General features: G+C 52.3%; 3 protein-coding genes across 3 annotated transcripts; 1 reads left to right on the forward strand and 2 right to left on the reverse strand.

Moving 5' to 3' along the window:
* Positions 1 to 7,683: 7,683 nt before the first annotated feature.
* On the reverse strand, positions 7,684 to 8,955 carry cox7a1 (cytochrome c oxidase subunit 7A1). The gene is made up of 4 exons (XM_068745450.1): positions 8,863 to 8,955; positions 8,277 to 8,363; positions 8,081 to 8,165; positions 7,684 to 7,981 (listed from the first exon to the last, which is right to left on the reverse strand). The coding sequence occupies exons 1-4, from the start codon at positions 8,875 to 8,877 to the stop codon at positions 7,923 to 7,925; spliced, it is 246 nt and encodes an 81-aa protein (XP_068601551.1). The 5' UTR covers positions 8,878 to 8,955; the 3' UTR covers positions 7,684 to 7,922.
* Positions 8,956 to 9,700: 745 nt separating this feature from the next.
* On the forward strand, positions 9,701 to 12,506 carry rnaset2l (ribonuclease T2, like). Its single transcript, XM_068745611.1, has 8 exons — positions 9,701 to 9,964; positions 11,021 to 11,088; positions 11,197 to 11,254; positions 11,334 to 11,401; positions 11,562 to 11,675; positions 11,759 to 11,807; positions 12,094 to 12,165; positions 12,239 to 12,506. Exons 1-8 carry the CDS (start codon positions 9,788 to 9,790, stop codon positions 12,461 to 12,463), a joined length of 831 nt encoding a protein of 276 aa, XP_068601712.1. The 5' UTR covers positions 9,701 to 9,787; the 3' UTR covers positions 12,464 to 12,506.
* A 791-nt stretch (positions 12,507 to 13,297) lies between these two features.
* supt5h (SPT5 homolog, DSIF elongation factor subunit) lies at positions 13,298 to 21,352 on the reverse strand. Its single transcript, XM_068745213.1, has 29 exons — positions 21,255 to 21,352; positions 20,953 to 21,045; positions 20,269 to 20,416; positions 20,120 to 20,185; positions 19,466 to 19,477; positions 19,308 to 19,377; positions 19,163 to 19,231; positions 19,000 to 19,065; positions 18,886 to 18,916; positions 18,726 to 18,794; positions 18,171 to 18,512; positions 18,025 to 18,095; positions 17,832 to 17,937; positions 17,668 to 17,758; positions 17,325 to 17,461; positions 17,089 to 17,244; positions 16,859 to 17,005; positions 16,624 to 16,770; positions 16,423 to 16,548; positions 16,268 to 16,352; positions 16,010 to 16,132; positions 15,816 to 15,918; positions 15,579 to 15,706; positions 15,396 to 15,501; positions 15,141 to 15,299; positions 14,832 to 15,000; positions 14,337 to 14,534; positions 13,624 to 13,719; positions 13,298 to 13,548 (listed from the first exon to the last, which is right to left on the reverse strand). Exons 2-29 carry the CDS (start codon positions 21,034 to 21,036, stop codon positions 13,408 to 13,410), a joined length of 3,246 nt encoding a protein of 1,081 aa, XP_068601314.1. The 5' UTR covers positions 21,037 to 21,045; positions 21,255 to 21,352; the 3' UTR covers positions 13,298 to 13,407.
* Between the last annotated feature and the right edge of the window lie 452 nt (positions 21,353 to 21,804).

Genomic DNA, 21,804 nt, shown 5'->3' on the forward strand with positions numbered 1-21,804 from the left:
ACTTATCAGAGCTCGACATCAGGAACAGGAAATGACTCTTCTTCTGTAGCTCCACCAGAAGATCTGGGCGGACGGAGGCCTTAATTTAAACCGCAGACGGACTCACACCTGATTCCCCACTGACGAGAATCAATCAGATCGATCAGGTAGCTGTGATTTATAGGCGCTTGTTTGTTTATCGTTTGCTCAGGAATGTCCTGGGAACTGAGCGGGAAGCAGCTGTTTCAGGCTTCAGATGTGGGACGTGCAGATGATCGTCGTGGTTTCACGGCAAAGAGTTCTGTTAGGATTTAAAACCTTAGATCTGCAGTATCCCGTGAGTTATAGTCCTATTAAAGTTTAAATATTTCTCCAATTATTCTACGATATCTTGGCAGATAAAATTATCTGGATGCATAAACATTAAATTTTCCTGGACATTTTCTCCTCAAATCTACTTTATTACTTGCATTTTATCTCATTCCGTTTTTCTTTGCATCGTGGATTTTCAGCAGAAAGTTTGTTTTCCTCGCGGAAGATCGTTTAAACTTTATTAAATTGTAATTTTACAACAAGTGTTGAAAATCCAGATGCTTCCATTTAAAGAAGGACAGATGGAAATTAATTTGATTCTTGCTTACACTTTGTCTATGAATTACACTAAACTGTTACCATGGAAACAAAAAGATGTAAATGGTAAAAGCCATAACTTGCTAAAAGCACAAAAGTACTTTCTTTTTGTTGTTGAGGAAAAGGTTTCAGGAAAAAAAACTATATATAAAATAAATATATGGAAGAAAATGTATGAAATATAGAATTATTGATTATTTCTATCAATGTTTTTGATGACCTTTAACGCACAAGGAAAAGGTTTGCTCGTTTGTTTGTTTCAGGAAACCAAACCAGAAACTCGACTTACCCAGCAGGAAGAAGGGATTTCCCGGACTGGATGTGAATGCAGCGTGAGAACCCACCCTGATTGGCTGCACTCACTGACTTCCTGTTGTCAGATGTGTAATTTACCTGACGAGGAAGCCCAGCAGGTAAATGCCATCTGTTCAAAAAGGAAATAAATGATTGTAGGTTTTTTTTAAATAGCTTTTAATTTTAATTCCCCTTCAGGGAGTGAGGAGGAGGAAGAGGAGGAGGAAGGCGTGGCGTCGTTCTGTCATGTTTCTTTTCTTTAACCTTTTTAATATGCCTTCTGGAAACTTTTCATCTCCATCAGTCCCAACATAAAGTGGTACCATTTGTTATTTCGGGGGTTTTCCTCATGATGCAGCTCTTCTGTTTCCATGGTTACAAGTTAGGCTCGAGCTCAGGACGGAGGAATCTGAGGCGAAACTCACAAACGGTTCAACATTTTAACCAAAATGTACTTTTCAACAAGAAGTCGGCAGCCACAAAACGGATTCCAACGGATTTACTCTTCTCCCTCTTTGACAGGAGATCTGACGTTTATCAGCCTATCGGTGACCTCTGACCTCACATCCTGTTTGGGAGTCGAATTATTGTGAAGCAACACGGGCGTTTTGCAGACAGGAGGAATGAAGGAGGAATCTCCTCCCGCTCGCCGTCTTTCCGTCACGCTCTTTAGTTTAGTCCAGAAACATCCGCTGAGTTTGTAAGTATTCTGATTTCTCTTCATCGCGTGAAGCTAATCGGATCCTAATCTGTCGAATGCAAACAAAAAGACGTCTGAATGACGTCAGACGTCCGGAGAAGGACCGACCCTCTGGTGGCTGCCACGATGCCCACCTGTTAGATTTATAGACCTCTGCTGCCTTCCCCATGTGTTCTTCCTGTTACGTCTGCCGTCACACCCTCTCCATCGAGGAGCAGATGTCAGCAGGAGGTCATAATCTAATCCTGTTCAGGTTACGATGCCGTCTGACTTCCTGCTTCGAGCTTAAGAAGGAATCTCGTTGCATGGAATCTAAAAAGCTGACAACACACACCAGAGGAACTCCGGCTGCCGGAGTGCCGGACCTGGTCATGCGGCTCAGCTTCCTCGGGAGGAAGCGCCGGAGGACAAACGGCGAGAGAGATTAGCCAGAAGAAAGAGGAAGTACTTGCACTTATTCAGACGCTCCTCTCGTCTTCCAATCCAGGAAATGCCAGGAAATGACCGACCAATCAGCAGGCTCTAAACGGACCGAGAAGAACCGTAAACAAAGCAATGGAGACCGAAGCAAATGTGGAAAGTCGAGACGTTGTCTCCTCCTCGGATCAGATATCAGTTTGTGTTCAAACCTTCAGCTGAGGTTTGACGAGTCGTAAATAAACATCTTATTTGTAATGTTTCTATAAAAAGCTGCTCGAAGGAAGACGTCCATTTCCCGTTGGCCCGTTTCCTGCTCCAGCCGGTGAGAGGTCACTTCCTGTTGACTCGGAGGCCGACTGGGAGGAATGGAACGGAGCGGTACAGAGTCCTCAACGCATCACAGGTTCTGTCTGGTTTTCTTCTGGGCTGGCCGGATCCACAATCGGCTGCACTGGTTTCCAGCCCGAACGAAGGGGGGGGGGGGGGGGTTCCATCTGACGGAGGATTTAGGTCTCTCAGCAAATCCAGTTCCCCGGATCCAGATTCAGACGAGACATATTTTATCAAACGTGTCACTGCGGGATGGAGAGACGTTTTCTTTCATGCCAGAATCAATAAGCGCCTCTGCCGTTGTTCCCGCCTGTCTGGAAATGACCCAAATCAACCGTTCAAGTGCTGCGTGTCTCATCACGCCTCAACGGCCCTCAGCTATGCGGCCCTGCAGGCCTCCGCCCGCGCAGGGCCGACTCCAGACCCGCACGCCAGCCGCTTGCTTCCTGGTGAAAGAGCGCGCAGAGAAATAAAGTTTGATCCAGCTTCATTCTGGACTCTGACGAGTCCCGCGTGGCTAAAAACGGAAACCAGCGGCGCGGTTCCAGAGAAAACGACGTTATGAAGCTCAACAAGTCTTTACTGGAACGTCACCTTGATTTTTGTGTGTTTGTGTGTGACATAATTTCACACTAGAACCCAAACGCCATGTTTGACGATGCGTGGCCCTCTGAGCTAAGAGCGCTAGCATGCAGGCCATCTGAAGTCAAAGCGATAGCACGCGTGCAGGCGTCGCTAAGTGAGACCAGCTTCCTGCAGAGCTTCGTTGTTGTGACACAAGCAGAAAAGATTGTTGTTGTTGTCCAGCGGTGCATGAAAATGAAAATGAAAAGTTCACGAACCGCAACGACGCTTTTAGCGTAGCGGCTACGGGGACGATTGTAGCGTAAACTTAAAATGTGTCAAATCGGTTTTTGGATCTTGCGGCTTCCGGACTCGTAGATCGGCCCACAGTATCTGTACGGAGTCGTTTAGTTGTTCATAAGAAAAGTCACCTGACCTTCCATCGGCATAGCGACGACTAACTAAGAGCGGGATTCCCTACTTTATGCTATAAACTGTGCTAGCCCCGGCAGTTGGTACAATGGGGAAGAGATTAGCACCGGTTAGCATGACGGTCCTGCATGCGTCCGGTCGGGTTCCCTCCGGGTTCTCCGAGTCCAAAGACGTGTCACTGACTCGTCGGGATCTCTGTAACTGGGCGTGGTCTCTGCACGCCTCTTCAGATATCGCCCCGGTGAAATGTAGCGATGCTTCCCACGTGCTTTGTCTCGGCCCTGAAGGTGTGGACTCGTCATCGGTTTCTTTCACTTGCCTACTTTGACGCGTCTACGTCTGAACTTCCTGTCCAGTTTGCTTCTGATGGCGGTTCTGTCCTCCGTGTCGTTGAGCGCACGCTGTCTGGTTCCTGCTGCGCTTAAATGAGAGTGAACGAGTGGAAACGCGAAGCTTCATCTCGTATGAATCATGTCGCCGCAGAGTTCATACACTCTGACATGTCATTGACCCCCAGGCTGCTCCCCTCCTGCCGGGCGACCTGGCATTCCTCCGGGCGGGTCGGTGTCTTCATTGTCACCCTGTGATCCGATGTGACAACTCCATTACCGGACCTGAGTCTGGGGGGGGTCAGGTTCCCCAGCTTTAACTAGGGGGACAGCAGGGAGGTGAATACTTCTGTCTCTTCACATTTCCCCGTCGGACCAGATTTGTTTCCTCCTGCGCTGTGAAGCAGGATCTTTAGCGAAGTTAGTCTGTGGTTTGTTTACCGCAGGTGACACTTTAAAAGAAACCAACAACGAGCGCTACCTCTGAAGCTCCGCCTCCACCGTCCTCGAAGACGCTTTCACTTTCCGTTCCTGCATTCCTGCAGCGAGCGTTAATGGTTATATAGCAGAGCGTAGTGAAAGTGAAGCTGCCGTCATCTCAGGTGAATCAGAATCGCCTCGTGGCCCAGGTGTGAACCCGGCGAGGTGGTTCTTCTAGAATCTGGAATGTGAAAGCAGGCGGAGGATTAACAGAAACGTTTGCTGTCGCTCAAACCGTCTTTATTGATTTATATATAGATGCTAATGGGAAACACCGCGAAGTAGCGCCCTCTTCCACGCCTTGATTTGTTTTAGCTATGCTGTTATTATTTAGCTGTAATATCTTCTAAGAACGTGCATCAAATAGCATAGCACTTGAACCAAGTTGACATACATTTTTAGTATTTTTAATGCCCAAAGCGTCATTTAAATGTTAAATATCACAAATATAACACTGTAAAAGTGCGACGGCCTCACCGGTCATTTTTGTTCCGTTTGTTAATTTGACTCAAAGCTTCTTGGACTTTCTGAAAGGAAGCCCTGAAGGCCAACTTCACCCAGGTTGAATTGCATTGTGGGTAATGCATGGTTCGGTTTTTGGGTGTTTCCAGCGTTTTAGCTGGAGCACCGTTTATGAATTGATCATAAGGATCATCATTGATCGTCAGGGAAATTCAGGAGGGAACTTTTTCTTTGTGATTCCGGCCGTTGCTATGGTGATTCATACCTGCTGCCAGCGACTTGTTTTTTTAGTGCAGGTTGCCGTGCTTCACTGCAGCCCCGGTTTGTTTACAGTGGCAGCTGAGACAGCGGATGAAAGAGCTCACCAAACGTTCGTGTTTTGTGGTTTTTTGCCGACTCATGGTGACTTTACGTTGCCCGTTTTGGTTGCATCCACCTCGCAGGCGGAGAGGAGAGACAGAAAACCGACACAAACACGCAGAATACGCTCAAACATCTGCGTCGCCGAGACCTGGTGACGTTTGCGGGAGCCGATCTGAGGACTCGGGAAGCGATGACGTCTAAACATCCCAAACAAACACCTTTTAAGGCGTTTCTTTCAAAGAATGGGATAAACATCCTGCAATCACCAAAAGCCAACAGGAAGCCGTTCTCGAGTGTCTCCTCAGGGTTCAGGATCTCAGATGAAACCTTCATTTTAAAATGAACTCAAAACCTTTTATAAAGAACCGAATGAAGAACTTTTACAGAATTATAGTCGACTTTGCGGCTCGTTCGTGAACCAGCCCTTGAGCCTTCGCTATTGGTTGTTCCTCTGACCGTGTTTACAGGTACTTCCTGAATCTAGGCTAGCCAATGGGCTCACAGTCCAGAGATATTACGGAGAGAAGCTGGCCTTAACTCGATTATTCCTAAACGGATGTGCACGAGAAACCACGTCAAGGTCAATGCCAGGGTCAGGGTCACTGTTAGGGTCAGAGTAGGGTAGGGGTCACTGTTAGGGTCAGGGTAGGGTAGGGGTCACTGTTAGGGTCAATGTCAGGGTAGGGTCAGGATCAATGCCAGGGTCAGGGTCACTGTTAGGGTCAGAGTAGGGTAGGGGTCACTGTTAGGGTCAGGGTAGGGTAGGGGTCACTGTTAGGGTCAGGGTAGGGTAGGGGTCACTGTTAGGGTCAATGTCAGGGTAGGGTCAGGATCAATGCCAGGGTCAGGGTCACTGTTAGGGTCAGAGTAGGGTAGGGGTCACTGTTAGGGTCAGGGTAGGGGTCACTGTTAGGCTCAGGGTTAATGCAAGGGTAGGGTTAGGACTATGTTCATTGTACAGTTTAGGGAAGGGGTCAGGGTAGGGTTAGGGTTAGGGTCAGGGTTAATGCCAGGGTAGGGTAGGGTCAATGTCAGGGCCAGGGTAGGGTAGGGGTCACTGTTAGGGTCAGGGTTAATGCAAGGGTAGGGTCAGCGTTAGGGTCAGCGTTAGGGTCACTGGCATTAGTCGGTGACGTCGCCTCACTGCTGCATGGCCATCAGCCACTTCCCAGAATTTCCCGTTAGCCATTGTCCGAGCGGTGACCTTTTCACCCCGTACCAACGCCCAGGTTCTCGACTCAAAGCAGAAACGGTCAAAACGAAACACAGGGAACCAGGAAGTTCCCCGAAGACCAGGCGATGGAGCTGACCGCAGCGCGGCGGCGACCATGTTAGCGCTCAAGGGAAACGCAGTCGGGCCGAGAAGGGAGGATACGATATGGTTCTAGTGCGTTTGCAGAGCTTGTGAACGTCGTCCGGTCAGAAAACACTTCATAATGAAACCAAAAGCATCAAACCGGAGAGACACGAACAAACAACCATAAAGAATGTTTGCCGTTCGTGTCCCCGGCGAGCGTTTAAGACAGGACGTGAACATTCCGTCCTCGGAGTTGGCGGTCCAGGGAAGGAACCCGGAGACAGGAACATCAGCGAGATCCCATCAGGACTGATTGAGCTCTGCAGACCCAGAGGGAACCCAAACAACTTGCCTGCCCCCTGCTGGTTGGTTTTTCCATTTCGGCCCTTCTTGTCATCCTGCTGCTGTTTCAGTTTTCTCCCCCCCCCCCACCATCTGATCACAACCGGATCGGGAACCTTTTGGTTCTTCGTTGAGGGGCTTTGTGACCTGATCTGACCTGTGACCTCTCTCTCTCTCATTAGCAGCCTCAGTGGGATGCTCCTCCTCGCTCCGGTTGGAAGCTGGACTCCAGAGTGTCACATCTCATCTGTCTCTGGAAACAATGGTACAGTTACACAACTGCATTCCCCGAATACTTTTACAAAAACTTTGACCCGATGGGATGAAACTTCAGCTTCTGAAATCTTTTTATTGTGCAGTTTCTGAGGAACAAACACGTGCTAAAATGCAAACATGAATAATAGTAGTTTCCTCTTTCCTTATTTATAGGCAGTCATATGATTTAAAAGCAACAGTTTCCTTCTCCACAGCTGCGTGTTGCTGTTTCTTAGATCTCTTATTGACAATCGATCTGAGATCAGATGTTTCCTCTTTATTCTCTGTCTTTCGTTCGCCTCGAAATGAAACCTGCACGGAGCTGGGACGCTCGCGTTCCGAGGATTCACTGTTTACTTTCACCTGTAATGTCGTTGGAACACAAGCTGAAGTGTTTTTTCCCCCCCCGTCCTGTCGGAACTGTCATCTCTAGGTCCGCCCACGTTTCACCTGCCACCTGCTTCCGCATACCGAGCATACCTGCAATTCGATTTCCACGCCCCCTGGGAAAACCCCATCAGATATAGGCTGGTGGGGAAAGGTGTGGGAGTTCTGAGAAACGGGCTGCGGTGTCACTCTGAGGTCAGATCCTCCTTCCTGTAATCCCTCGCCCCGGCGCAGGTAATAATAATTAGCAGCTAACTGAAACTGCACACAAATAATAAAGATATGCAAACAAAACAAATCTTCAACATAACAAAATGGCGTGTTTAACAGCACAGCGACGCTAAGGCTTCACGTTTCCATTTCTATCTGAAACACATGATTTTATAATTTGATGGAAAAATGGAGAAAACGCCTTCAAATCCCAGAAAGTTAATTTAATAGTTCTTTCATCCAACAAACTCTTATTGTGCTCAACCCTCTTTACTATTTCATTTATTGTCTTTAACTTGAAACAAATGAAATCTCTGCAGGCATTGAAATGTTTATATATATTTTTTTGCACAAAGGCCGGTGATGGAATCAGAATTTATTTCCTCGACAGACATCAGAGCCGGACGGAACCGGCGTTGCTCTCCATGCGATAGACCGAGCCGCTTCTCTAAGCTCTCTTCTGAGGCAGCGAGGCGATGAGCAGCCAGTAGAGGGCGTAGCAGGTTCCTGTGGAGAACACACAGGGACACGTGACCTGGCCTCGTGGCTAAATAGCGTAGCAGCCATCATGACGACTTCCTGTCTGAGGAGACCCGCCCGCTCTACCTGCTGTAGTTAACGCCATGGTTGCCCGGTAGAGCATGACGTCACCCGCCCCGCCCTTGATGTGGACCGGCAACCCGTTGTCCACCTGTAACCACGGAAACAACATTATTCTGCACGTTAGCACGAGGAGAATGTCGTGATCGGCATTTAACCGAATCAGCGGCTTAACGGAGGAGATAAAAAGTTCTTCTCTTACCTGGAAGCGTCTCTGGGCCTCGGGGACCCGGTTCTTCAGCTGCCTGGCGGAGCTGCCGAAGGCTCGGCTGGCCAGAACCGGAACTTTCTACAAACACAAACCAACGACGGGCTCAGCGCGGAGCGGGAGGAGCGCCCTAACGCCCGGGATGGGGGGAGGGGGGGGGGGGAGGTGGGCGTGGTCTCACTGGTGAACGTGGTTCCCCGTCTGACACCTGAGTCTGTCCACTGCTAGCATTGTGCTAATGATTGCTGACCCCCCCCCCCCCCCCAGCTGTTGATCTCTCCGCTCTAGAGGAATATTTCTGGCCCGACCCTGAGGTCACGTGATCACGTGACCTCGCCGGCCGCATATAGACCTACGACAGCAGGAGGCCCCGGCGCTCGAATCGAACGACTCCGGCCTTACGTGGTCCAAAGGTCAGACCTCACCTCCGCCTCCTGCTGCTACACAAACCTCCTCCTTTCTCCTCCTTTCTCCTCCTGAGCTCACTTTTTACTCCCCAGAATTATTCCAGACGCCGCAGAGAAACCGACGAAGACGAGGGTTCGAGACGAGAGGCGGGAAAACAAGTCCAAGTCATTACCAGTAGGCGATTCATGTGTGCGACGGAGAGTCGAGCCGCTCTGCCTCAATAATCCTGGCAAGGACGTGCGCATGCACACGCACGCATGCGCACGCACACGCACACACGCACACACACACACACACAGTACAAGCCCAAACTACGGGCTGCAGCAGAGGACAAACTATCTGCACTCCACGGGGAACAAACGGTTTACTAAACTAAAACATATATATTTTATTGAACGCGGTTTCTATTTTTAGATTTTGTTCTCTACTCGTGAGCGGTGTCTGGTTACGCCTTCGTTGTCTGACACCTGCCAGGTGTTCTGTTCAGATGAAAACACATTTATTCTGCCCCCCCGACCGCGACTTCCCCATCTCGGTTCCGCTTCCTCTTTTCCCTGGACCATGCCGGGCCACAGCTTCCCCACCAGATCAGTACCTGCAGATCGAAGCGGCCGGAGCATCAGCACCGACAGGTGGGACCCATCTAAAGATTAATCAGGGGAAATATTATTGATACAGATGCAGCATTTTTAGGTGTCGCTCTTTTCATGATTTTAAATAGATGGCTTCATTTTGAATCCGCTTTTAAAATTCTGGAAATGTCATCATAAATTGTAATAATATTATAGTGCCTGCATGTTTAATTCTTATATTGTTAGTATAACTTATGTTAATAAATGTTTTTTAAACTTTATCTCCTCACAGAAATGTGTTATTCTTGTACTGCACTAGACGATCTTAAACAAATGATTCTTAAACGGTTCAGCATTGATGATTGTGACGTTGAACCAATCAGATGTCGAGTTGAGATACGGAGTCAAAGAAGCAGGAAGTAGAAGTTCAGCGTTAAAGTACCTTTAAATGGCTTTAATGAGTAAATGTTCTGAGCTGCGCTTCTGATTGGTCCCTGATTGATCACAGTTTGGACCATTGAAGAGATGCGCTGCTCGCTGCTGCCCCTGCTGGTCGCTCTGAAACTGCTGCTCCTCCCCGACCAAACCAACACACAGGAAGTACACCTAGAGGACTACAAATATGGCCACCCGGAAAATAATGAATTCTGCTCCTGGAGGTGTCTTCACTTCACTTTGCAGTGGCCTGCGGGGTTCTGTCTGGTGAGCTTCATCATCATCATCATCATCATCATCATCGGTTCTGAGCATTCAGGGGGCAAAAAACAAGGAAGTGTGAAAGACAAGGACGAGGAAGAAAAGGGAAGGAGGAGAGCAGGAAAGGAAGACAGAAGGAAATTGAGAGGGAAAGGAGTGAAGCTGAAAAGAATAGGAGGGGAAGGAAATGAGGTCGGAAAGAAAGAGGACAAAGTTTGGGGGGGGAGGAAGTACAGAGGGAAATCAGGAGGATGTAGGGAAGGGGGAAAAGGAATAAAAGAGGTGTGAGAAGGGGGGAATAAAGAGGTGACGCCATAGTAAGAGGAGAGAGGAGGGAGCTAAAGAAAGGAAGTGATAAAGGGAAGTAAAGGATAAAGGAATGAAGAAAATGAGTGGGTTCAGGAAGGAAGGAGCAAATGAAAGAAAAGAAACAACTTGCAGTAAAGAAGGAAAGAAAAACAGAATTAAGGAAGGAAGAGGCAAAAAGGGAAGCATCAAAGGAAAGAGAGTCTTAGTGAGGAGAAGAGGACTCACCTCGGCCGATCCACGGTCACGATGGCGCCGAGCACGCCTCGTCTGCAGGCCTTATACGCTCCCGTGGCCACCAGGGGCGCTACCACAACACAGGTCTGAATGACAAGTGGAATTTAACCTTTTATCTCCGTTACATAAGGAAGTAAATTATAAAGGTAAATAAAATAATATAGGAAAAGAGGAAGCAGTGGAGGAAGAATTGTGAAGAATTGAAAAGAAGTGGGGGTGTGGGGGGGGGGGGGGGGGTGTGAAGGAACAGAAGAAGAAGGAAAGGGTATAAAAGAAATGAGACAATGGAAAAAACAGTTCAGAGGAGGAAGAGGACAGGAGATGTTGTACCTGACTTCCTGTTGAGACTTAAAGTCACCTGACCCGTTTGCCTGCCTGTCTCTCTGCCTGTCTCTCTGCCTGTCTCTCTGCCTGCCTGTCTGCCTGTCTCTCTGCCTGTCTCTCTGCCTGCCTGTCTCTCTGCCTGTCTCCCTGCCTGTCTGTCTCCGCCTGTCTCTCCGCCTGCCTGTCTCGCTGCAGTCCCTGGACACGCCCCCTCTGTGTCAGATCCCTCAGACCGTCAACGACTGGACGATCCACGGTTTGTGGTAAACACGACGTCTTCACTTCCTGTCACTTCCTGGTTGTTTGTTCGGTTTCTTCCTGTTTTCCATCGATTCAAACAGCAACGATCAGGAAAGGTGATTTTGTTCCAGGCCTCTTTGGGCGGAGGGACGCTGCGACTGCTGGCCGATGTTCCAATCAGACGTCGAGGTGGGTGAAGGGATGAGGATGAACGTGTGACGACGCGTATACAAGGCTGACAGCTGATTGGCTGATGTCCTCTGTCCAGGAGCTGGAAGCCCAGCTGGAGGAACACTGGCCCTCCTTCCTGAAGACAAAGTCAAGCTTCCAATTCTGGTTAAGAAATCCGTCCATTGATTTTCCTCCGCTTTAAAAAAAAAAAAAACTTTTATAAAAAATACCTGGCGACGGTTTTTATACTTGAATTACGGGTTTAATAATGAAACGTTCTGTTCGCGTCTTTGGCCTCAGATATTGTGATTCATCGTCTTCACAGGAGGGCGGAGTGGCAGAAGCACGGCGCGTGCGCGGCGTGCGTGGAAGGGATGAACTCGCCGCTGAGATATTTCCAGATCAGCCTCAAACTCAGACAAAAGTTCGACATCCAGAAGTCGGTTCGCACCTGAACGCCTCATTTCACGGCCGATCGGTAAGCGCTGATGGCGGAAGTGACGTTTTCTGCCTTTGCTGCAGGTTGTTGGAAGATGCTGGAATCACTCCATCATGTGATCGACCCTACAAGGTGAGAACTATAGTTAAAAATAATAATATATACTGCATATATATATGTGTGTATAATTATAGTTAAAACTACTACCGGTAATATATATACATAAAACAACTATTAATGACCTACCAATCCGCACCGAGGACATCTTCGCCTTCGCTTGTAGCCATCCCACACCTTTGACTCGTCACCGCCCCCTTGCGGCCGCGGTCGGTTTTGTGTGTGAACGCTAATGAGCTTTATCAGAAAGCCGCATCAGCCGAACCAGCTTCCTGCTTCCTACTTCCTGCTTCCGACCCAGGTCCGGGAGGTCCATCAGGTTCTCGCTCCACATCTGGGCGACAAACACGAGATCCAGTGTGTTCAAATGGAGGTGAGGAGCATCACCTTGAGGCATTTAATTAAAAGACACCCTCCATGTTTCCGAGATCCGTCTTTCTCCTCAGGACAAAGAGGCGTGGTTTCAGGTGAAGGTCCTTTTGTCCCGGAACCTGACCATCGGCTGCGATCACCCCGGCGACGCAGCCGGAGCGCCCGAACCCGGGTCTGGTCCCACGTGGAGACCCTCGCATGGACATCCCTGTCCCCCAGATGTCCCGTTCTACTACCTGCCCATCGACCACCAGCAGCCGCTGCAGCCCTGCAGCTGCTGTTCGCCCATCAATAACTAATCCATTCATTCCAGGGGTCGGCAACCCGCGGCTCTTTAGCGCCCCCTAGAGCTTTAAAAAACATATGTATGAAAAGTTTTTTTTTGGGGGGGGGCGGGGGTATTTTTTGTTTTAATATGGTTTCTGTAGATCAAACATGAGACAAACATTCTTAATGTCTCCCAATGTGCATAAAAATATTAATTTTTCAACATTTGTCAACGAAGATTTTCTAGATCTAGAAAGCTCTGAAACAGTCTCAAGCTCAAGAAAGTGTTTCAAATGGGACGAGAGACCGACCCGCTGGACTAACCAACGACCCGCTGGACCAACCAACGACCCGCTGGACTAACCAACGACCCGCTGGACTAACGAACGACCCGCTGGACCAACGAACGACCCGCTGGACTAACGAACGACCCGCTGGACCAACCAACGACCCGCTGGACCAACGAACGACCCGCTGGACCAACGACCCGCTGGACCAACGAACGACCCGCTGGACTAACCAACGACCCGCTGGACTAACCAACGACCCGCTGGACTAACCAACGACCCGCTGGACCAACGAACGACCCGCTGGACTAACCAACGACCCGCTGGACTAACCAACGACCCGCTGGACTAACCAACGACCCGCTGGACTAACCAACGACCCGCTGGACTAACCAACGACCCGCTGGACTAACGACCGACCCGCTGGACTAACGAACGACCCGCTGGACCAACGAACGACCCGCTGGACCAACCAACGACCCGCTGGACTAACGAACGACCCGCTGGACCAACGACCCGCTAACGATGGCGGAGGCTCAGAGAGGAGAGGAACGTTTCAGGCCGGACTCCTCCTGCGTCTTTAAATTGTTTTTATTTAAACATGTTCGTCGGTTCTGATTAACGAAGCGGTGAAAAGTCCCGACACGTCCGCTGAAGTTCATCGTGTTCCGGTTCCGGTCCGGCTTGTCTCAGTCCCGGAGGCGTCCCAGGAACCGCAGGTTGAGGATCTTCAGCTGGTTGTCCAGCTCCATGCGGACGATGCCGTCGTCTCCGTCGATGCTCAGCAGGATGCCCGTCGCCTCGCGGTCCTCTCCCAGAATCACCTTCACCTGCGAACAGAACCATCAAGACGAGCTCGGCCTGAACTGGACCTGCTGCGGTGCCGCTAGTCCTGCTAGCGTTACCTTGTTGTTCTTGGTGGGCGTGACGGGCTCCAGGTGGTCGCTGCTGATGCTGACCACCTTCTCCGACTCCTGCATGAACACCGAACACATCCCCCCCTGCGGAACACAAAGCCAATCAGGAGCTAGGCTAACGCTAACGCTACAGAACACAAAGCCAATCAGGAGCTAGGCTAATGCTACTAGCGTCAAAGCTACAGAACACAGAAACACAATCAGGAACGCTAGGCTAACGTTAACGCTACAGAACACACAAACACAATCAGGAACGCTAGGCTAACGTTAACGCTACAGAACACACAAACACAATCAGGAGCTAGGCTAATGCTACCAGCGTCAAAGCTACAGAACACACAAACCCAATCAGGAATGCTAGGCTAACGCTACTAGCTTCACAGCTACAGTGGAGACAGAGGCACTTCAAGCAAGTCTTCCTTGAATGCGGCTAAGCTAACGGGGTTTAAAGGGGCCTCCACCCAGCCGACCAATCACAGCGCGAGGCTGGTATGAAGGTCGGGCTGTGGGTTTAGAAGGTTTGAGCACCTCAACCCACAGAAGGCTCATTGATACCATCGATACCAGATCAATCTGTTATTGCGTCGGCACGAATCCCACAAACGTCTGGTTTCAGCTCCGAACCGACCCGTACCGCACCGCCCCCCCCCGTACCGGCCCCATTCCGGTCCAGCCGGTCCGTGTATTATTCTATTGGTTACCGTGACGCTCCTGATGACGCCCGTCTGTCCCATCAGGTCCGTGAACGAGTCCTTCACCTGGACCAGGATGTCGGGGGTCACCCAGTCGCTGCCGCCCTGCTCGATGTTCGAGCCGGGGGTGTGAGGGTTGTAGGCTCCGGGGGAGGGCGCTCCTGGGGTCATGGGACTGTAGCCCACCGGGCTGGGACTGGGACTGGCCTGGGGGGGGGGCAGCGGGACACACTTAGTAGAAGCAGCAGCAGCAAATGTTTCCACTCAAACATTCCTTCCTTTAAGAGCTCCGGAAAGTTTCCACCGCCGCAACGAGAACACTCAGTCGTTTACGAAAACGAGGCTAGGAAATATTCCTGGGGGGGCCGTCCCACGTCCGTCCGTCGAATAAAAGAGGCGCCACGATGCCGACGTCCGACGCCTTCAAGCCACAACTCGGGGAAAAGAAAAGGCGTCGAGATGGAAATCCAGCCTGAAACAGACGCAGCCGGCCGGAGCCCCTACCTGATACGCCATGGGGGAGGGGGTGGGGTGGTAGCTGGCCGGGGAGTGCGTGTTCTGGTAGCCCACCGGTGACGGCGCCACCTGGTGGTAGCTCTGAGGACTGGGACTGGGCTGGTAGGAGCCCTGAGGGGAGGGAGCGGCGTAGGGAGAATACTGCTCCGTGTTATACCTGCAGAAAACACACACACACGCGCGCACGCACACACGCGCACGCACGCACACACACACACACACGCGCGCACACACACACATTAACCCTGTTCCTCCTCTCATGTTTTCGTGTTTGCGCTCAGGTGTGTTGATCCTCACATCGCAGGTGTTCCAGGTGTCTGAGGGTTGTACTGCGGGTTGACCTGCGGAGAAGGGACTTCTGGGTAGCCGGGCGTCTGAGGGTTGGGGGTCCCGCTGTAGCCCTGGGGCGACGGGGAGGGCTCGTCATCGTAGCCAAAATCGTACTCTTCTTCATTCCTGGAGCCGAGACGCAGAGTCAGACTGAAACACGGAGCGGCGTGCCGGAGCGTGCTGGAGCGTGCTGGAGCGCGCTGAAGCGTGCGCGGGCGCTACCTGGAAGGCGTGTTGGCGTTACTGGGGTCCCAGGCGCCGCTCTGACCCGGCGTCCGGCTCCCTTCGTGCAGCGGGGTCTGAGAGCCGTAGTGAGGCGTGCGACTTCCTGGAAGAGGATTCGTCGATTTAACGACGGACGGGATTCCCGTCGTCTCGGCCGGATCCACCCCGATGAGGTCGTACCTTCGTGCAGCGGCGTCTGAGAGCCGTACATGGGGGTTCTGGAGCCGGTGCCGTACATGGGGGTCTGGGAGCCGTACATGGGGGTCCGTCCGTGGGTGGAGGTCATTCCACTTTGTCTCTTAGCACCCCTGGAGGGAAGGAAGAGAGACCTTAGGTTGGAAACCCGGGACCGTTAGCATCGCCGGCTAGCCCGCTAGCCTCTGCTAGCCTCGGGCTCAGGCAGCAGGAAGGACCTACATGGTGGTGAGACGCTGTCTGTCCACGGAGATGGTCTGACAGGTGGAGTGCAGCTCCACCCGGGCCGTCGAATCCGTTGCGTCTTTCACCACCCCAATGTAACCTGGGAAATGTAGGCGCAAGCATCAATACGCAGAGCCGGTTACGGAAGAGGCTGGAGTTTCCATGGCAACTGACGCTTTCCTCCATCTTACCTTTGTAGGGACCCTGGGAGATTCGGACCGTCTGGCCAATCAAATCGTTGTCTCTTCGCCCTCTTCCCCGGCCCATCCCTCCTCCTCCTCCTCCTCCTCCTCCTCCTCCTCCTCCTCCTCCTCCTCCTCCTGCTCCTGCTCCGCCCCCGCCTCCTCCTGCTCCGCCTCCTCTCTGAGAACCATCTGCAGCAAACGTTTGCGTTTCAGTTTAGCAGACGGCTGGTTGTTGGGCTCGGTATCGTTTAGAGCCGCCCCCACCTCCCGGGCTGTTGTGCACGGGGCTGCTGATCCGGGGGCTCATCGGAGCGAACCCCCCCAGGGTGAAGTTGGTCACGTCCCTGGGCTGGAAGAGGGAAACAGTTTGTGCAGAACCCGAACCGACCGGGCCCCCGACCTGCTGATCGGGCACCGACCTTGGATCCGCCGGCCAGAACCAGGTGCCGCGTTTTGCACACGAACATGCCGCCGTTCTCCACCAACTTCTTACAGTGGAGGAAGGCGAAGCCTCTGAACAGGTGGCGGATCTCGCCTTCACGACCCTGCGGGAGGAACACAGGCGTCAGCGCGCCGCCGGCCCCGCCCACGGCGGCGTTGATGTCCCGGCGGCGCCGTACCGAATGCGGCCCGTCGATGACCTTCACGATGTCCTTGACGTGGATGCTGTTCTGCTCCGAGTCCAGCGCCACGGCGAAGCGGTTGTCCTTCCGGCGGCTGACCGCCTGATGCCGAACCGTCAGCACCTTCCCGTGCATGTTGAGCACCTGAGACGCGCACGCACACACGCACACACACACAGGCGCTCAGCGGCCTTCCTGCCCCCTGCTCTCGCATCCCGGGGCAGACTATTACCTGGAACGTCTCTCTTTCCAGCCGGACGATGACGCCGACCGTCTGGGGGTCCAGCTGGACCAGCTCCCCCCACTCGTGCTGCCCCCCGGCGTCCACGCCGGACGCCGTCTCCGAGCAGAGCTGCAGGTCTCTGGGCAGCACCTTCAGCTGCACACGAACGCCGACAGGTTGAGTTCGGCCGCGGCGACGGCGCGTCCACCCCGCCCCCACCCCGCGGGCGGCGCCGCTACCTCGTGCATGGTGAGGTCCGAGAAGAGGATGACGAAGTTCTCCTCCACCCTGACGATCAGGCCCGTGTCGCCCTCGTAGCGCCCGGCGATCACCTTCACGTGGTCGCCCATACGGAAGTACTTCCTCAGCTCGTGAGCCGGGAACTCCAGGGGGTCCTGCGAGGAAACGGCGACGTCACCGGGGGGGCTAAGAGGCTCGATGGTCACGGAGCAGAGCCGCAGGAGGACCGGCGCACCTTCAGGTCTTCGTGTTTGGGCATGATGGTGATCTTGTTGCCGTCCACGCTCAGGATCTTCCCCTGCAGGTTGATCAACTCGCCCTCACACACCTCCACGTTGTCGCCGGCCTGCAGGTTGTGTTCGCGCTCCTTACCTGGACGCACAACAAACACACGAGTCTGAGAACGCCCCGGGACCGGGCGCCGTCCCCCCGCCGACGGGTCTGAGAACGCCCCGGGACCGGGCGCCGTCCCCCCGCCGACGGGTCTGAGAACGCCCCGGGACCGGGCGCCGTCTCCCCGCCGACGGGTCTGAGAACGCCCCGGGACCGGGCGCCGTCTCCCCGCTGATGGGCCGCACCTGACTCCGTGACCACCTCCAGGTCGATTCCCTCGGGCTGGTCCTCGAACTTCTCCAGCTCCGACAGGGAGGGCTTCACCCCGTCTGTGATCTGTCAGGGAGAAACCGGCTGCTGAGCGGACGCTGAACGCCGGCGTGCCGACCAGAGGGGGGGCGGGGCTTACCACAGCAGACATGGCGAAGCTCTTGAACAGGAATCCTTTGCGGCTGTAGCGGTTCCCCTCAAAGATCATGAAGTCTCCGTCGTGGCTGACCTCGCCTCCCAGGGACCTGCCAATCAAACAGCCCCCCCCCCCCAGACTCCGTCACTGTGTGGCCACGCCCCTACAGATAGAGGGCGTGGTCTCGCTTCTTCACCTGATCTTTTCTGCATCAAACAGCCTCTGCGCGGCCTTCTTGAACTTCTTCCTCTTCGCGATCCAGTCTTTCTACAGACACAAGCAGCGGCGTGAGTCGGCCCGGCAGCGGGAACGCCGTCGGGTCGGCCGCCGCCGCCGCCCTACCTGGCTCATCTTGGCTTTGATGCGGTCCAGGTCCACGCGGGGGATCATCTTCAGGGAGATGGTGTTCTGGCTCGGTTCCACGTAGTCCACCTGGGCGATGTCGTCCTTGTACTGGCCCCTCTTCAGCCGGACCCAGGACTTGGGCTTCAGGTTGGTGACCTCTTTGACGACCTTGAGGACGTCCGTCATCTCTTTGATGGGAACCATCTGCTGGTTCCAGAGGCCCATCCGCAGGTTGCCGATGCCTTCGATGGCCGACTTCACGTGGGTCTGCTTGTATGACTCCACGTAGATGTAGCCTTTGACGTGATCGGGCGCCACCACCGTTTTGATCTGCAGGGGCTGAGGAGGAGGAGGAGGAGGAGGCGGGGTCAAAAGCTCTGAATCCGCTTCAGAGTTTCTTCATCCACTTGAAGATTTAAAGTAAATAGATTTACCGTTTCGTGTGGCCAAAACATTTACTATCAACGACACACTTTAGTTCTGAAGAAAGGTTCTCAGCCAATCAGAGCAGAGCATTCGAATAAGTAGCAAAATAAAAGCGCCGATACTTACGGTGTCGGTGAACTGGTAGGCGATGAACTTCCTCATCAAAGCGATGGCCGTCGCTCTCTCCTCGCCAATCTAGAAGGGAGAACACGTTGAGCTGTGCGTGTGTGTGTGCGTGTGCGTGTGCGTGTGTGTGTGTGTGTGATTAAACAAAGAGGACACACACCTTGCATTTGACCGTCCACAGATTGGGATCTCTGAAGGCGACAAACATCAAGACAAGCCGATTACCAACAAACACTCGCCGTGCCTCCTGATTGGTGGATGCTTCTGCACGTACTTGACACCAGGAAGTAGCTGCTGCTGGGTGATGTCATCAGAGAGCTCCTCGGACCCCCTGGAGTGACTGCACACCACAGAAGAAGAACGAAGGTTTCCCGTGGATGAGGTGGACTTTTGTCCCGCGGCGCCGGTAACGGAACGAACGGAACGAACGGACTCACCGCTCTCCTCCCGAGGACTTGGCGTACTTCCTCATGTAGTACTCCCCCAGCGCCTCCTCCCTGGAGTCTCTGGAACACAAACGCGTACATGAAGACGCCGCGTTACAGGAGACCTTCTGGTCCGAGCCAAGCGGGCCTTCGTTACCTCCAGAGGTTCTGCAGCCGCCTGGACCCGGAGTGATCTTCATCCAGAACCCCGGGGTCGATGTTGGACACTGAGACAGAGACAGACGGGTTACCCCGCCCACCCTGCCCACGTTGGTCAGGAATAAAGGAGAAGTGATGAGCAAAGGACAGACTTACCTTCAGCCTCCTCTGCTCAGGACAGGACAGCGGTGGAGAAGAGACGGGCGGAGGAGAGGAAGAGGAAGAGGAAGAGGAAGAGCACAGGGGAGGAGGAGAGACGGGCGGAGGAGAGGAAGAGGAAGAGCACAGGGGAGGAGGAGAGACGGGCGGAGGAGAGGAAGAGGAAGAGGAAGAGCAGGAGCACAGCGGAGGAGGAGAGACGGGCGGAGGAGAGGAAGAGGAAGAGGAAGAGCACAGGGGAGGAGGAGAGACGGGCGGAGGAGAGGAAGAGGAAGAGGAAGAGCACAGCGGAGGAGAAGAGATGGCAGAACAGGAGGAAGTAGGAGAAGATAGAGGAGGGAGGAATGAGGATGAAGAGATCAGGCCAGAGCACACGGGGGGGGGGGGGGGGGGGCCGTCCAGGCAGCAGCCGCAACACAAAGCATGATGGGAGAAAAAAAAAAAGACAGGAAAACACGTTAATGTTGGGCAGCACGGCGGAGCACGAGGTCGGGGGTCACCTGTCACCGGGGGTTTCAGGTGACAGAAACCCAGCGGCGAGCGCTAACCGCTGCGTCACCTCCATCGAGAAGGAGCGCGTCTGGATTTACATTTAATAATCAACAAAAAGCAAAAGGCTATCAGTCGGACCCGCAGGAACACGCTCCACACCTTTCTCCAGGATATCCTCGGCTCCTTCCTCCCACTGATCCTCGTCTTCATACTCATCGTCAACATCTAGAGAGGAAGGAGAAAAGTATTAAAACTGTACTTCAGTTAAGAAAATCTGAGAACAGCAGGGGGGGGGGGCATCGACATACCGGCCTCGTCCAGGATGAACCCTCCATGTCTCGGTTTCTTCCTGGGGCGATCGTCGTCATCCTCCTCCTCATCGTACTCCTCCTCGTCGAGGTCCTCCCCTTCCTCTTCCGCTACCTTGTCGCTGCCTACGGGGCTGCCCGTCTCCTCCTTGTGACGGACCACAACAACACCGTCAGTCTCGTGGTGCGCCTCATCATTTACGATAATTATCATTATCGGAACGTCAACGACATCAGAGTTTTATCTTCCGTGCAGAAGATAGCGTTTCCTGACTAGCGTCAGGCTCCAGCGTTTGTTCCACGGTTCGGCCAAAAAGCATTTTTAAACTTTTTTTTTTAAATCTGATCTGGATGGTTCAACTGGAGGGCTGGGAAAAGTGAAAAATAAATCTGATTAACAATGTAAACAGGGTTTTGAAACTCCAGTTCATGTTGAACGTGTAAGATATTTTACATTAAAGCTATTTAACTTGTTCTTGCTAGGTTCTAGGAAGAGGTATTAAAATGATTCTACAAAACCTGAAATACGATTAGATTTGAATAATTTTGTATGTAATTACCTTCACGCTGTTAAAACCCCGCCAGCGGTGCCAGTTTAGCAGCTTAATCCACTATACAAGCAGCCGTTTCCCATCTTGTTTACCTGCATGTACTGTGGCTAGCTAGCGGGTTAGCATACAGTACCTCGTTCTCCACCTCCTCGGCCTCCCCGTCGCTGCTGCGCTCACTCGGGTTGTCGGAGAAGTCGCTGTCCTCGCTGTCAGACATTTTGCAGCACTGAGCAGGAAAAAGAGACAGCCTCAACTTCATGTAAAACAAGCTAAAGGGCTAACAACATGCTAGCAGCACAGAGACATCCGGCCATAACAATTGAGATGACCTAGCAAACCATGCTAACGCAGCTTACAGCGATACAATATGCTACATAAATATAGAACACAGCTGCGATCAAAGGTTAGATCAAACGTCGGCCAGCCTTCCCCTACCGGAATCAACTCCTGTCTTGATTTTATTTGACTCAAGTCGATAAATAAATGTGAAAATTAGCTTCGATCACTTCAGCTACGCGGATCCCTCTTTCGTCGTTCCGGAAACTACGAGATTTCGGAAAGCAAGAAAAGTATCGCGAGATTTGAACAGCTATTAAGTTATGAATGGAGGTCTCACGCTCTGCCTTTAAAAACAATGTATTTCGTTTTTAGAAATTTACAGACGTCTTTACTTCTTTCAAATCAAAATTCCAATCAAAATCAAATCACATAATAAAAATAAGTGTTATTGCTGCACAGTTCAATATTCGTCACACAAAATGCGAGGAGACAGCAGCGCTTCCTGATTCAGATTGAGTTTATTAGATTAAACGCTCTTTGGATAAGGGAACAGTTAGACGTGAAGAAGAACCCGAACGCACCGGAGTCCGTTTGGAGGCTAACACCACTGAATCGGATGAACTTGACAATCAGTGCGTTTTTAATATTTTAATAATAAGTGCCTTGGGGTTTTGATACGATCCTTGTCCTTCTTTTTACGAACAAA

Source organism: Brachionichthys hirsutus, chromosome 11, assembly GCF_040956055.1.
Source record: "Brachionichthys hirsutus isolate HB-005 chromosome 11, CSIRO-AGI_Bhir_v1, whole genome shotgun sequence".
Lineage (NCBI taxonomy): Eukaryota > Metazoa > Chordata > Actinopteri > Lophiiformes > Brachionichthyidae > Brachionichthys > Brachionichthys hirsutus.